The 15,470-nt window shown below is 33.2% G+C and overlaps 1 protein-coding gene across 1 annotated transcript; it reads left to right on the plus strand.

Moving 5' to 3' along the window:
* The first annotated feature begins 8,016 nt into the window (after positions 1-8,016).
* Positions 8,017-12,664, plus strand: LOC147394727 (cytochrome P450 CYP82D47-like). The gene is made up of 2 exons (XM_086454315.1): positions 8,017-8,993; positions 11,822-12,664. The coding sequence occupies exons 1-2, from the start codon at positions 8,040-8,042 to the stop codon at positions 12,443-12,445; spliced, it is 1,578 nt and encodes a 525-aa protein (XP_086310441.1). The 5' UTR covers positions 8,017-8,039; the 3' UTR covers positions 12,446-12,664.
* Positions 12,665-15,470: the final 2,806 nt, after the last annotated feature.

The following is a 15,470-nucleotide window of genomic DNA, read 5'->3' on the forward strand; positions in this document are numbered from 1 at the left end:
TATATTCGCCGTTGTAGAGTAATATATTGCGGCGGTTTTATTTACCCGCCGCTAAATTCCGTCGTTACAGATCATAAGTGTTGTAGTGATTTTCTCATCACTAAAGAGAACTCAACATGCTTATCTAGTACTGGTGGAGATTTTTAGGGATGTTGCAATATGTTCCCATCCAATCTTTAAAGTTGACTAGATAGAAGGTGGCATGTGCGAACGCATGTGTATCTAAAGGGTATATTTGTAATTTAAAATATAATTAAATGGTGGTTTTGAAGATTAAATAGTAAAAGGGTCTTTTGGTAATAAAAAAAAATATTCTGATGTCATTATAAGGATATGCCATTGTAATTTTCTTGATTTTTGACCAAAATAACTTTTGATTATATTAAGTTGTATGGGTATTTTGAGAATCCAAATCTTAGTGTCAAACTACTTCTACGTTATATATAGTAAAGATAACGATATGCTCATGGAAACTAACGTGGCAATTCAGTCAAATCAGACTTTTCTAGCCTCAAATCATGATTGAGACTTTTCATCAACATGACAATTTTGACTAGAGATCAAGTCTATCGTCAAATCCCAAGGCTCAATCCTAGATAGGCGGTGGAAACTATCAAGTTGGAGTATAATAAGAGTAGAGGATATTAATATCTAGTGGAACGGTGAAATGCGTGGAGATCAGAAAGAACACCAACGTCGAAAGCACTTTGTTAAACCCACACTAGCATTGTGAGATGAAAATTGCAACCTTATAGGGTTGAGTTAACTTTCCTCTCTCAAATGTCACTATCTCATAACCTATAGAGAAGATTGTACACCCAACAAATTTGACCAAAGATTTTAGATTTTAGGTAATATGGATAATTTAGATTTGGCCCGGAACTATCAAATATGCTAATATGGATAATTTAAATTTTAGACTTCAATCCTGAAGTTAAGGAATTGTCAAAAGTAGAGTCGTAAAGGAATTGAAGTCCCCAATTTTGTGTGGATTTTTCTAGAGAGTTGATATTGACACCCCAAATTTTACTTATTACAACTCAATTAGAATGAAAAAAATAAACCAATGGCTTAAATAAGTAATAATCAAGGTGCCAACATAAATTCTCTCTTTTATTTTTATTATTTAGATTACTATTGGATTTTACATGAGTCTAACCCTAATTTTAGATGTCAATGATGAAGTTACATAACTGGTTATTATTCTTTTATCTTCTTACCATAGGAAAGCCATCAAAATGGTAAGAAAGAAAATAAATAAATAAATACTGTCAAAAGCATAGTTGTAAATGGATTGAAGTCCCCAATTTTTTTTGTAGATTTTTCTAGAGAACTGATATTGGCACCCTAACTTTTACTTATTACACCCCAATTAGAATGAAAATAAATAAATCAATGCTTTAAAATAAGTAAAAGTTAAGGTGCCAATATAATTTTTTATTTTTATTTTTATTTTTTAAGATTTCTATTTGTTAGATTTAGGATTTTACATTAGCCTAACCCTAATTTTAAACGATCGTTTAAATTTGTAATGTTGATGGAATAACATGAACCAAACTTTTGTAATGTTTGGAAAGTGTGTTTTAATTAAAGGTGTGATAAATGATTTAAGACATTAGTGGTGTAATAAGTAAAATTCAACGTGTCAATAACAGCTCCTTTCCCCCTAATTTCAAGCAATGTTTGAGGCTCTGCACTAAACAAACATATAAGTGGAAAAACTTGATTTCCTAGAGAACATTACCTAGTGATACACTATACTAGGAACTTGGTAAGAGTAATTCCAGCTTAACCGTTTGTTTGTTATTGATGGAGAGTCTCAAACGTTATTTGAGTCTAATTTTTCCATTTTTTTTAAGAGAGATTCTATTGCCACACCAACTTTTGCTAATGCCACCCCAAGGTGTGTAATTCTTTGACGATTTACCTATGAATTGGGGTGGTATTAGCAAAAGTTAGTGTCGAAATAGAATTTCTTCTTTTCAATTATTTCCTGTGTATAAATGAATTTAAAGTTGTGCAATACCGAAGTAGTGAAAACTGAAAAGGCATGGAGTCCATTGAAAATATCTTAGCCACTGCACAATGTGAAAAAAGCCTAAATTTGATGGCCTTGGCCATCAAATTTTATAAAATTCGACAGATTAAGAGGTCAAATTGACGTCAAATTTTTTTTTTGTCAATTTTTTTTTCTTTCGACGGGTTGAAAGTCAAATTAATGAAAAATGAGAGAAATTCAATAACTTTAAACCATCAAATCTAGAAATGTCAAGAATTTCAACGGTCTTAGACCATCAAAATTCAATTTCTAAAATTCGTGGGTCTTCACCTGTCAATTTTTTTTATCAAAATTTTCAATTTTCACATAGGGCTACCACTATAACTACCATCTTTGTTTTTTCTGTTCTTTCTCTATTATCCCAGATTTTTGTAAGCAAAAATTTTTTCATTCAAGATTTGAATGCTTTACGTGAATGGCATTACTAATTTACAATACATTTGTTAGTAACAAAACTACCCTGGCATGATTGACATGACAAGCACTGAGGATTCTATAAGCACTGTGAGCCAAAAATGACTCATGTTGTATGTCGAGAGTAGATCAAAATTGGGATACAAGTAAAAAAAAAAAAAAACACTATAGACAGTTAGCCATAAATTTCAACACTATACTGACATGGCAATGCATAGATAATATAGATTTCTTTTCATAATAAACAAGTAAAAATCTAAGAAAAAAGAGTTGGAATCCAGAACGGTGTCCGTTTCCTAATCGAGGTCAGGTCGCACCCCATTTTAATGAGCAGACGAAAATCGTTTTGACATATGGTAATAAAAGGGTAATTTCTCTTTACATCCACTGGCCAAAAATCTTTATTTTTAGATTTTAAATCTTAAAAAATATTGTGGGATTCATAAAAATCTAATGATAAAAAATAAGAAATAAAAAAATTCAAGTTTGATTAATGGTGTTAAAAATGGATAGCTACTGAGCACCCAAATTTAAAATTAAAATATAACGGTGAAAAATGTCAAAATGGTGTTGGTTTGTGAGAAAACAATCACTTTATCTTTTGCCACGTGACATTTTGGTGACCCTTTGAACGAATGGATATGTGGTCCATCCCTTGGTGAACCTGCATTTCAAGAATCATAGTGTTTAATAACTTGTATCAACTAATCTAATCTCTTGAAAAAGAGCTTAAATCCAACGATTATGAATCATTCTTAAAAAAAATGCTATTATCACTGGATCCACATCACCTATCAAACTGACCATGCGATGGACCACTTATCAATTCGGTTAGTGGGTCTTAAAAAAAAATGAAAAAGTAAAGAAGACACGTGGCATAAAAATGGAGTACCACCTGACCTTAAAAAATTAAAAAATTACCAAAACAACACACTATAAATTTTAATTCTGAAAATGATAAATTATCATTTTCAAAATAAAATATTTAACCAAAATGGTAAAATTTAAAATAAACAGTGTTTTATAAAACATTATGCATATCCCCTATTAAGTAAAGAACATACAAATATAATTTTTTAATACGGTGATGTTTCCTTTCAAGATTCAGTTTATTTCAGCACTCGATAGCCTTGCACACAATTTCTGGTGTTGATGGAGATCTGAAAACCCACAAATTCCATGTTTCAAAATAAAATACACATTTAGGGTTTAGGTCTGCAAGCTTGGTCATAATGTCAACACTACCCTAACTTTAACGAAGATGATGATTTATGGGTTTTCAGATCTCCATCGAAGTAAAAAAAATTTCCTACAAAGTCTTCGAGTGTTGAAATAAAAATTAAATCTTAAAAGAAAACATCACTGTACAAAAACATTTATATTTCTATTTGCGTACTTAAACAAGGGATGTGTATACTATTTTATTAAAATGTGCTAAAATGGTATTTTGGTATTAAAATGATGTTTTAGTAAAATATATTAATTCTGAAAATGGTAATTTACTGTGTTCAAAATTAAAATGGATCGTGTACTATTTTGATAATTTTTCAATTTTCGGAGCATATTTTGATAAAATAATGAAAGAAATGTGTATATAAGATTTATAACTAAAGATACAAGTATAGTAGTCTTTAAGAAAAATGTACCATTCTTATACCAATATGAAGTGCCAAAAGAAATGTTATGTTCTTTTTTTTTTGGAGCATTGTTTTCATTTGCTTTGCAGGCTCTAATCTTGGGTGGGGGCGATACCACATCGATCACTCTAACATGGACTGCATTGTAGCTGGCTACCACATCCCTGCAGGCACACGCTTAATTACAAATATTTGGAAAATTCAGCAAGACTCACAAGTTTGGTCCAACCTTACTGAGTTCCAACCAAAGAGATTTCTCACTAGCCAAGTAAACGTGGACGTTAGGGGACAACATTTTGAACTCATCCCTTTTGGGTCTGGTAGAAGAGAATGCCCGGGGATCTCATTTTCCCTCCAAGTCGTGCACTTGATTCTAGCACGTTTGTTGCATGTGTTTGAGTTCGCGACCCCATTAGATGCACCAGTGGATATGACCGAGAATACCACCGTTGCTAATCTCAAAGTGACCTGACTTGAAGTTCTAATCATCCCCCACTCCCTTCTAAATTTTATGATTAATTAAAGAGTCGCGATCTAGAACATTAATGTTTCATACCTATAACAAATTATAATGTCTATGTGGCTCATTTTTATTCGAGAATAAACACATTGTGCTACATGCCATGTATGTTGGAAATTCTGTATTGTATGTGAGCTTAATGAATCAATGTAGCATGTTATAGAAGTAATTATATTATCTCATTTCTAAAGAGAGCTCAACATGCATATCTATCTGATTTTTAGGGATGTTGATCTATCTAATTGGACCCAAAAATCCAATCTTTAAACTTGACTAGAAGGTGGCATCTACAAACACATGTGTATCTGAAGGGCATATTTGTAATTTAAAATATATTTACATGGTGGTTTTTAAGATTAAATAGTAAATTGTAATTAAAAAAAACAATACAATGCTATTATAAGCATGTGCCATTGTAATTTTCTTGATTTTTGACCAAAATGACTTTTGATTATGTTAAGTTGTAAGGGCATTTTGAGAATCCAAATCTTAGTGTCAAACTACTTCTACGTTGTTGTCTGTCATAAATATAGTAAAGATAACGATATGCTCATAGAAACTAGCGAGGTCATCCAATCAAATCGACCTTTTCTAATTTCAAATCATGATTGAGGCTTTCCATCAACATGACGGTTTTGACTCGAGATCAAATCCATCGTCAAATCCCAGGGCTCAACCCTGGATAGGCGGTGGAAACTACAAAATTGGAGTACGATAGGAGTACAGGGTATTAATATCCGGTGGAACTGTGAAATACATAGAGATCGGAAAGAACACCAACAATGAAAGCACTTTGTTGGGCTGACACTAACATTATGAGACGATAATTGCAGTCTTTTAAGGACTAATAACTAATTTCTAGAGATACAGTGTTCTTGGGAATATAAGACTTCCCACGGCATACCTATACTTAATTACCATTAGGTTGTCACACACTCTCTCTCTCTCTCTCGGCATACCTATACTTAATTATCATTAGGTTTAATTACTATTTGGTTCACACACACACACACTCTCTCTCTCAACCTACTAAAAATTTTGAATTTGATCTAACCCATTCAGAACCCTGTCGGGGTTGAGTAAGGATGTTAATGACTCATATATACTTGGAACTTTCCTCCCTCACATGTCACTATCTCATCACTGTGAAATATGCTAATATGGACAATTAGAATGACTCATACATACTTGGAACTTTCTGGACCAAAGATTGAGCACGTAACACATTTGACCAAAGATTTTAAATTTTGGATAATATGGACAAGTTAGATTTAACCCCGAACTTTGAAATATGCTAATACGGATAATTTAGATTTTAGATTTCAATGTTGAAGTTAAGGAATTGTTTCGTGCTCTTTAATCTGCTTATTATGGACAAGCCATCAAAATGGAAAGAAGAAGAAAAAAAAAAAAACAAATACTGTCCAAAGTAGAGCCGTAAAAGAATTGCAGTCCTCAATTTTGTGTGGATTTTTCTAAGAGCTGACATTGGCACCCTAATTAGAATGAAAAAAATAAATCAATGATTTAAAATAAGTAAAAGTCAAGGTGCCAACATAAATCATCTCTTTTTGTTTGTTTAGATTTCTATTTGTTACATTTAGGATTTTACATGAGTCTAACCCTAATTTTAGACTTCAATGATGAAGTTAAGTAATTGTTTATTGCTATTTAATCTTTAGAAAAATTATAAATAAATAAAATTTATTTTTAAAAAGTCACAATTTTTTAGAATTTGTCAAAAGGAACCAAAATCAACCTTTTAAGGGTAGATTTTTTTTTTTTTTTTTTTTTTTTAATTTATAATTTCGACCATAATTTTTAAATAATTTTTTTTTAAAAGTCAAAAATTGTGGTCACCTAATAAATCATGGACATTGATATGAATACAATATCCTAATAATTCCAAATCATGCCACATGTCATCGTAAAGGTTTTTTTATTACCTTTGCACTTGTAATTGTATAATATGTACAATTTTATGTTGACAAGACAAACCATCATTTTTCTGTATTAACGTGTTGCATTCCTATGCTCAAACTCTATAGAACATAGTGCAGTTGGAGATCATGTGTGTTAAATAGTAAAATTTATTCTAGAAAATGAGAAGCTCGGCTGCAATAGTTCTTAAGTTAAAAGAAAAAAAAAAAAAAGCCCGAGGGTTTAAGGGTCGAAAGTTTTTTTTTTTAATAATAAAAAAATTAGTGGTTTAAGGGTCAATTTTTTAATTTTTAATTTAAAAAAAGAAATATTAGCCCTTAAAGGGTTAATTTTGATTCATTTTGATAACTTCTATAAAATTATTATTTTAAAAAAAAATTTTACTAAATTTTTTTTTATACATAATTTCCCCTTAATCTTTTTAGTGTGGGAAAGCCATCAAAATGGAAAGAAGGAAAAAAAAAAAATAGATACTATCAAAAGCAGAGCCGTAAATGGATTGAAGTCTCCAATTTTTTGATGGATTTTTCTGGAGAGCCGATAGTGGTACCCCAACTTTTACTTATTACACCCCAATTAGAATGAAAATAGATAAATCAATGGTTTAGAATTAATAAAATTCGAGGTGCCTATACAAATTCTCTCTCTCTCTCTCTTTTTTTTTTTTATTTCTATTTGTTAGATTTAGGATTTTACATGAGTCTAACCCTAATTTTAGACTTCAATGATGAAGTTACGGAAGTGTGTTTTGCTCTTTAATCTTCTTATCATGGACAAACTTCAAAATGGAAAGAAGGAAAAAAAAACAAATTGTAAATGGATTGAAGTCCCCAATTATTTTTTGGATTTTTATAGAGAATTGATATTGGCACCCCAACTTTAACTTATTACACCCAAATTAGAAAGGAAATAAATAAATCAATGGTTTAGAATAAGTAAAATTCGAGGTGCCTATATAAATTCTCTTCTTTTTTTTTTTTTTTTTTTTTTCAGATTTCTATTTGTTAGATTTAAACAATTGTTTAAATTTGTAATGTTGATGTAATAACATGAACCAAACTTTTGTAATGTTTGAAAAGTGTGTTCTCATTAAAGGTGTGATAAATAATTTAAGAAATTAATGGTGTACGTAATAAGTAAAATTTGGGGTGTCAATAACACATTAAAGGGATAAGAATAATGATGAAAGCATACGGTCTTGGTACGCAGTTGGATACGTGGCTGATATGGCAAAGGTGTATCCCATTGAAATAATCTATAGTTCTATACCCTTGCCACGTCAGCCTTATACCAAGACCCCAAGCATTCATCATGAGTCGAGGGCTACTTACTGCTTTACTATTATTACATCTCTACCGTTTTCATGGAGATTACTGTTTTGCATGTTTTTTTTTTTTTTTTTAAATTATAATTATAATTATTTCCCAAGTCTATAAATGCATGTAAAGCTGTTTCATACTAAAAGGCCATGGAGTCCCTTCAATATTTCTCATCCGCTGCTACTATTACCACCATTTTTGCCTTCCTATTCTTTCTCTATTATCTATTCTCATGGAGAAGAAGTGCAAGTGGTAAGGGTAAAAAGGCTCCCGAAGCAGGTGGAGCGTGGCCCATCATCGGTCACCTTCCTATGTTAGGAGGTCACCAACCACCCCACTTTACGTTGGGGACCATGGCCGACACGTACGGACCGGCCTTAATGATACGGCTAGGTGTGCGTCAAGCACTGGTGGTAAGCAATTGGGAGGTAGCAAAGGAATGTTTCACTACCAACGACAAAGTATTCGCCACCCGCCCAAGCTACGTGGCCTTGAAGATTATGGGCTACAACAACACCATGTTTGGCTTCGGTTCTTATGGGCCTTACTGGCGCGAAGTGCGCAAAATAGCCACGATTGAGCTTCTCTCGAACCATAGGCTTGAGTTGCTGAAGCATGTTAGGGCCTCCGAGGTTGATATGTGTATAAAGGAGTTGTATCAATTTTGGGCAAAAAATAACAAAGGTAATGGTGTTTTGGTAGAGATGAAGCAATGGTTGGGTGACATGACACTTAACTTGGTTGTTAGAATGGTTGCTGGGAAGAGCTATTTTGGTGCTAGTGCTACACGTGCGGATGAAGAGGAGGCGCGGCAGTGTCAAAAAGCCTTCAAAGAATTTTTTTACCTGGTGGGATTGTTCGTGGTGGCGGACTACTTGCCATTGTTAGGGTGGTTGGACATGCAAGGTCACGTAAGAGCCATGAAGAGAACTGCAAAAGATTTAGATGATATTCTTGAGAAATGGTTACAGGAGCATCGACGAAATAAATTGTCGGGTAAGGCACAGAGTGATAGAGACTTCATGGATGTGATGCTTTCAACTCTTAATGATGAAAAGCTCTTTGGTTGCGAGGCTGATGTTGTGATCAAGTCCACAAGCTTGGTATGTTTATCTGTAATCAGTTTTGCTAGGGAATTTCTAAGGAATGCTTCCCATCTTAGGGGAGTTGTTAGGGACAAGAATTTTCTTCTAATTTTTTTTATTTATTTAAAGAATGATGATAAATTGACTCTCTTGTACAAGCTCTCTTCACGTGACTGTGCATAAAACCATGGAAAAAATATAGATTTTTTTCCTCAAGACACACAATTGCACATATTAATGAGAATGCGCAATTGTGTATCCCTAAGAAAAAATCTATGGTTCTATGCAAAGTCATATGGGGACAGTTTGGAGGGAGTTTGTCAAAGGGGAGAGTTAGAAAATCATGATTTTATGCCTTGGGATATGCATCCCCATAAATATGTGCAATTGTATATCCTAAGGGAAAAATATCTATGATTCTAACACATGCCACATCAGGAGAGTATTTTGAGTATGCCACGTGGTGGATCCAGAAAATCATCCAAGGATATATATTTTCTAGGAAATCCAGAATTTCTAGAGATTTGTGTCAATCCTTTAGATTAGTACAAGTCATCCAAGGATATATATTTTCTAGGAAATCCAAGCATCTCAACTTTGGCTTGAGAATAGACTAGAGCTAGAATATATCGATTTAGTATCAAATCAGTACAAAACCGCTACCGATCCGAAATCTTTGGCCTACTATCCAGATTTGATCCAATTAGATAAATGAATCTTTGATCTGATCAAAATTTCACTCAACCCAAAACCAATTCAATCCGACACCTGTTTTCTTTCTTTTTATTTAGAATTAGAATTATTAATTGAAAACATAGAGTCGGTTTATTGCCATAATCATTTTAACCTAACATCAAATTAAAGGAAGAGAGAGAGAGAAGACAATGGATGACGATGATAGATTTGGGGAAGAAGGTTTGGAAGATTTATTAGGCTGAGGAAGGTGGGATTTAGGGAGATTTTTTAAGAGAGTAGCTTTTGTCTTAATAAAACATCGGATTGGGTTGAGGTTAATTCGAATCTGATCCAAAATTTTATAGGATTTTTAAAATTTATATTCAAACCTGATTCAAAAATCTCAATTTCTACATCTGAATCCTATTTCTTTGGGTCAGGTGTTCGATAAAAATCAGATCATTGCCGAAAAATTCTGATGAAAATGGACCGTTACAAACTCCCAAAGTTGAAATTAAAATTTAACAATAGAAAAATAACTTTTATATATATATATATATATATATATATATATCCTTGAATTATTGTATAGGGCGAGTGCTTTCAGCGCCTTGCGTTTGTATATTTGTTAGTAATTGCCTCAACTATTTATCAAGAATCTCTGAATCCCTTTCTTTCTAACCAAAACCCAAAAGAGTAGAATTTAAAATAGAGTACTGGTGGAGAGGGTGAACTTTAACCAAAGATAGGCAATTTACCTTTTAGACAAATTCCTACTGTCATATATATGGGAGCGTTCTGTCATATATATGGGAGCGTTCAAAGGCCCTAAAGAGAGTCAAATATTATGCCAAACATTTTTCAAAATAGGGGTTAGAAGTTTTCTTAGAGATCATCATCACCAAAAAATCAGCTCATTTCGAAACTTTTAAGCCTAGTTTACAAGTTAAAGAATCATGGACCATCCGACTTTTGTAAATCAATTTTGATGGGGTTAGAAGTTCGGAATGAACTGATTTATGGTGAGGGTGACCTCCTCATCATAAAGATCATCCTCACAAAAAATCAGCCCATTCTAAAATTTCTAACCCATACATTGAAAAATGTTTGGCTCTCTTTAGGGTCTCCGAACGCCACTATATATATATAATCTTTCAAAGTTCTTCAAATTTTGTCTTGTCCATCACTGTGGCATCCGGTCATGTTTTTGGATACCACAAGGTGATGCACTTTCCTCAGTAAGGAAAGTATTTTTCTATATGGGAGGACACTAACTTAAAGGTCAATGAGTGTGGATCCCATGACCTAGATTCAGATACTATGAAACCCGACCACTAATTCCATACTTATCTAATTAAAAGAATGCAACTATAACTCACTAATCTAGTAGATTTTTTGCTTGTATGTATGGATTCATTGTGAATGGGGAAAACATTCATAGGTCCCCTTACTTGAGGGTAGAGCTTCTTGAAATTAGAAGGTAAAGTGACTAACCGACCATTGTCGACCCATCGTAGATATGATCTGTAGTTTTGTTAGTGGACAGCTGGTTCGGGCTGGGCTTGGTTGGGCTCCAACCTAGCGCTAAAGAGCTAAGCTATACCTTAAATCAGTCCTACAGGTTCAGGCCTAAGTTGGATGGTTTCAAGCTCATTTTCAGATCATATATATATATATATATATATATATATATATATGGAAATGTTCAGCACCCTAAGTTTTACCACACACTTAACAAACGTTTTTTGTCCTACATGGGTTAGAAGTTTTGGAATGAGTTGATTTTTGGTGAGGATGATCTCTATGATTAGAAGATCATCCTCCCCAAAAATCAGCCCATTCCGAAATGTTTAGCCCCATGTTTACACGTTGAAAAATCGTGGACCGTCCATTTTTTGTAAGGTTAGAAGTTTTGGAATGAGCTGATTTTTGGTGAGGATGATCTCCTCACCATAGAGATCATCCTCACCAAAAAATCAGCTCATTCCGAAACTTCTAACCCATGTAAGACAAAACGCGTTTGTTAAAGTGTGTGGTAAAACTAAGGGTGGCGAACGGGACCCATATATATATAATTCATTCAATTTAAAAAATAATTTGGAGTCATTCGATGTTGTAACACCTATGTTATCTTCTTTCGTTTTCAAGCATTGTTTTTATTGGCTTTGCAGACTGTAGTCCTTGGTGGGAGCGATACCACATTGGTCACTCTAACATGGGCACTTTCTTTACTACTGAACAATCAACACATACTGAAGAAGGCCCAAGATGAGATTGATTTCCATATTGGAAAGGATAGGCCCTTGGATGAAACAGATATAAAGAACCTTGTATACCTCCAAGCCATTATCAAGGAAACGTTGCGCCTATTCCCACCCGTTCCATTGTCTGGACCACATGAGGCCATTGAGGACTGCACCGTAGCTGGCTACCACATCCCTGCAGGCACGCGCTTAATTACAAATCTTTGGAAAATTCAGCGAGACCCAAGCGTATGGGCCAACCCTACTGAGTTCCAGCCAGAGAGATTTCTCACGAGCCAAGCGAACGTGGACGTTAGGGGCCAGCATTTCGAACTAATACCTTTTGGGTCTGGCAGACGGGCGTGCCCAGGGATCTCATTCGGTCTCCAAGTAGTGCACTTGACTCTAGCACGTTTGTTGCACGCGTTTGAGTTTGCGACTCCATCTGATGCACCAGTAGATATGACCGAGAGTGTTGGCCTCACTAATCTCAAAGCAACCCCACTTGAAGTTCTAATCACCCCACGACTCTCCTCTAAACTTTATGATTAATTAAATTATTAAAATAATGGGACAGATGAGAGGTTGTGATACCTACTATATGTACCTAAATAAGAAATCCTATGTTGTATATGAGCTCCATAAATCAATGTAGCATGTAATAAAAGATGATCTTATCTCTAAAGAGAACTCCACATGCTTTTCTAGTGCTGGTGGCGATTTGGACCTTACTCAAGAATTCGGATTTCAATAAAATCCTGATCCCAAAAACTAACCTTAATTTACTATGTGAATAAAAGGTAAATTCGATTTTAAGCTTAATTTAATATAGCACTCTTAATAGAATAATTTGGGATGTCCATTTTAAGAAGAAAATTGATTTTTTCCCCCTTTAAAAAGCTTATATACGCATGAAATGCACATGAACTCTGAAGGGTTATTATATCCATGGTTTAAAATTTTGTATTGTTTCGTAATGTTTTTGTATGAAACATTTCGGAATTTCAGATTACCTAAATGAAGCATGTAAGAATATATCAATCAGTCAATGTTTCGATTTGTATTGTTTGTATCGGTATGTTTCATCTGAAACAAAATGATACAAACCTGAGAATCTAAATACAAAATAAAAAAAATACAACTTTCTGTAAAAGACGGATTCGCACGGAAAATAATATTACTAATAATTATGTAAAAATTAAATGTTTTAAGATGTATAAATTCATTTTGTATCGGTATGTTTTGATTTTTGAAGAAATCGAAATGAGATTGTATACCATGGTTATATCCAACGCAATAATCCAGATGGGACAAACAACCCTTAATCGAATCGGACTTTTCTAACCTCAACTCACCAGTGAGGCTCTCCATCAACATGACCATTAGGATTTGAGGAAAAACACAGAATTCCTTGAGATTAGTTGCAATCGCATTGTTACATCATAGTTGATCGGGACCTTAACAAAGAATTTGAGTTTCCATAAGACCAGCGGTACTTCTCATTCCTCGCTTATTATCTAAAGCCCAGATGAATAAAGACTTGGGTGTAATGGGCAAGAAATGCATGAATCGCTTTGGTAAAGCGCATGATTAATTATAAAATGGAATACAAGACTTGCCACGACATCTCCATACTTAACTATAATGGAAATGTCTCTATTTTTAAGTCTGTCTTACACTGACTTCCTTTGACACTATGCTCAACATTGTACTGATGTGGCAGTACTGTACAGAAAATCATTGATCTTTTTCCTCGGGATGCATGGAAGAAAATCAACGATTTTATGCACTGCCACAACAACATAGTGTTGAGCGTAGTGTCTAAGAAAGTCCAATTCAATATTTTCATTTTCTTCAAGAGGTTTTGTTGTGAGGGTGCATGAGATTAGCAAGGTTTTTTTTTTTTTTTCATCCTTACTAAGTTAGTTAAGAACCTCATTAGTAATCTCTTGTTTAAATCTTGAAAAATTCACTATTTTTTTCGATGAAAGTATTATTCTCCGGACTATTGAACTATTATGAATAATTCACGTATTTTAAGTTAAAAAATATAAAAACGCTTTTTTTTTTTATACAAATTTTTATAAAACTTGGTGAGAAAAAATGCTATTGTAACTTGTTGTATATTGCAAAGTGTAAATTTGTAAGTTGTGATGTGTAACACAAGTCGACTTATCAGGATCTAGAAAGTGATTTCTAGAGTCCTTATTGCTGAACTTTACAGATAAATTACATATTAAATCCCTTCATTAGACATAATGCATAGTTAATCTATATTTATCATTGATTTTGATTAAATAATATATTTTATAATTAATCACCATTATTTATGTGTAATAAAAAATATTCACAAAGTTTCAAGACTTCCCCTTATTGCATACTAAATCCCCTTACGATTAATGATCTAGAACATTAATGTTTCATACCTATAACAAAATAGGGTGTCTATGGGGCACATTTTTATTCAAGAATAAATAGATTGGGCTATATGCCATGTATGTTGGAAATTCTGTATTGTATGTGAGCTTCATGAATCAATGTAGTATGCTATAGAAGAATCAATGCAGTATGTTATAGAAGTAATTACACTACAACATATCTCACTTACGACGGTGGATTTCTCCGTCACTATAGGTTTGAATTTTCGTCGTCTTAGCCTATTTCGACAGATCAACTACGGAAGTTGAATCCATCGCTAGTTCCTCCGTCGCTAGAAGTAAGGATGGATCATGGTACCGTCGCAAATCATCACACCTATAGAGGCAGATATATTTATCTGCTCTTGAGGACACAATTTATACCGTGAGTCTAAAAGGGTCCTCTTCTAGTATTCTTTTTATTAAAATATCTTAATTACCATTACAATAACAGCTTTAAATGTTTAATGAAATGATGTTTTTGTGAGAGGTGGTCCCTCCAAGTTTTGATTAATATTAGTGATACCCCTATATTATAAAATTGATGACATGCCCCTTGACCCTAGTCTTTTCTTATAGACTAAAGAATAATGATCTGAATGACCCAAAAGTCGATGTTTTTTCTTCCCAAACTAATTTGATCATCATACTCTTTTAGATGATTGATCAAACTAATTTTTGGTATGTAGGTAAATATTTAGAATCCTTCAAATATATATTAAATTTATTAAAATAGTTTTAAATATTATTTTAAAACTTGACTCATATCTCCATTGAATCGAATCAACTTGGAAATTTGCAAGTCGAATAAAATTATATTAGTATTATGAATATTTAAAAATTATTTTTTAAATATTTAAAATAAATAAAATATATTTCTTGTTCTCCGCAACACTATTTTATACAAGAAAATAACTCAGTCAAGTTTTTGAACTTACTAGATGCATTTTTGAGTTGACTCAACTAAGTTAACTCAAAATGTTGGCTCCACCAAGTTTGGTCCCGAGTCATTGAAAAATCCAATCAAGTTGATAGTGATTGATGTATAGAACTTGGTTGGTCAAGTCGAGTCGATTAGAATTTGTAGTGACTCAGGCACAAACTCGCTATAATCAATTTGTTGAGTCAACTTGAAAATGCACTTATTAAGGTCAAAAACT

The sequence above is a fragment of the Akebia trifoliata genome, chromosome 9 (assembly GCF_017979445.1).
Source record: "Akebia trifoliata isolate Shusen 1 chromosome 9, ASM1797944v1, whole genome shotgun sequence".
NCBI lineage: Eukaryota > Viridiplantae > Streptophyta > Magnoliopsida > Ranunculales > Lardizabalaceae > Akebia > Akebia trifoliata.

Bases quoted from the DNA above. Each gene is read 5' to 3' on its own strand.
- LOC147394727 (XM_086454315.1), top strand. From the start codon at position 8,040: ATGGAGTCCCTTCAATATTTCTCATCCGCTGCTACTATTACCACCATT. The intron at 8,994-11,821 runs GTATGTTTATCT...TTGGCTTTGCAG, and splicing joins TGATCAAGTCCACAAGCTTG to ACTGTAGTCCTTGGTGGGAG.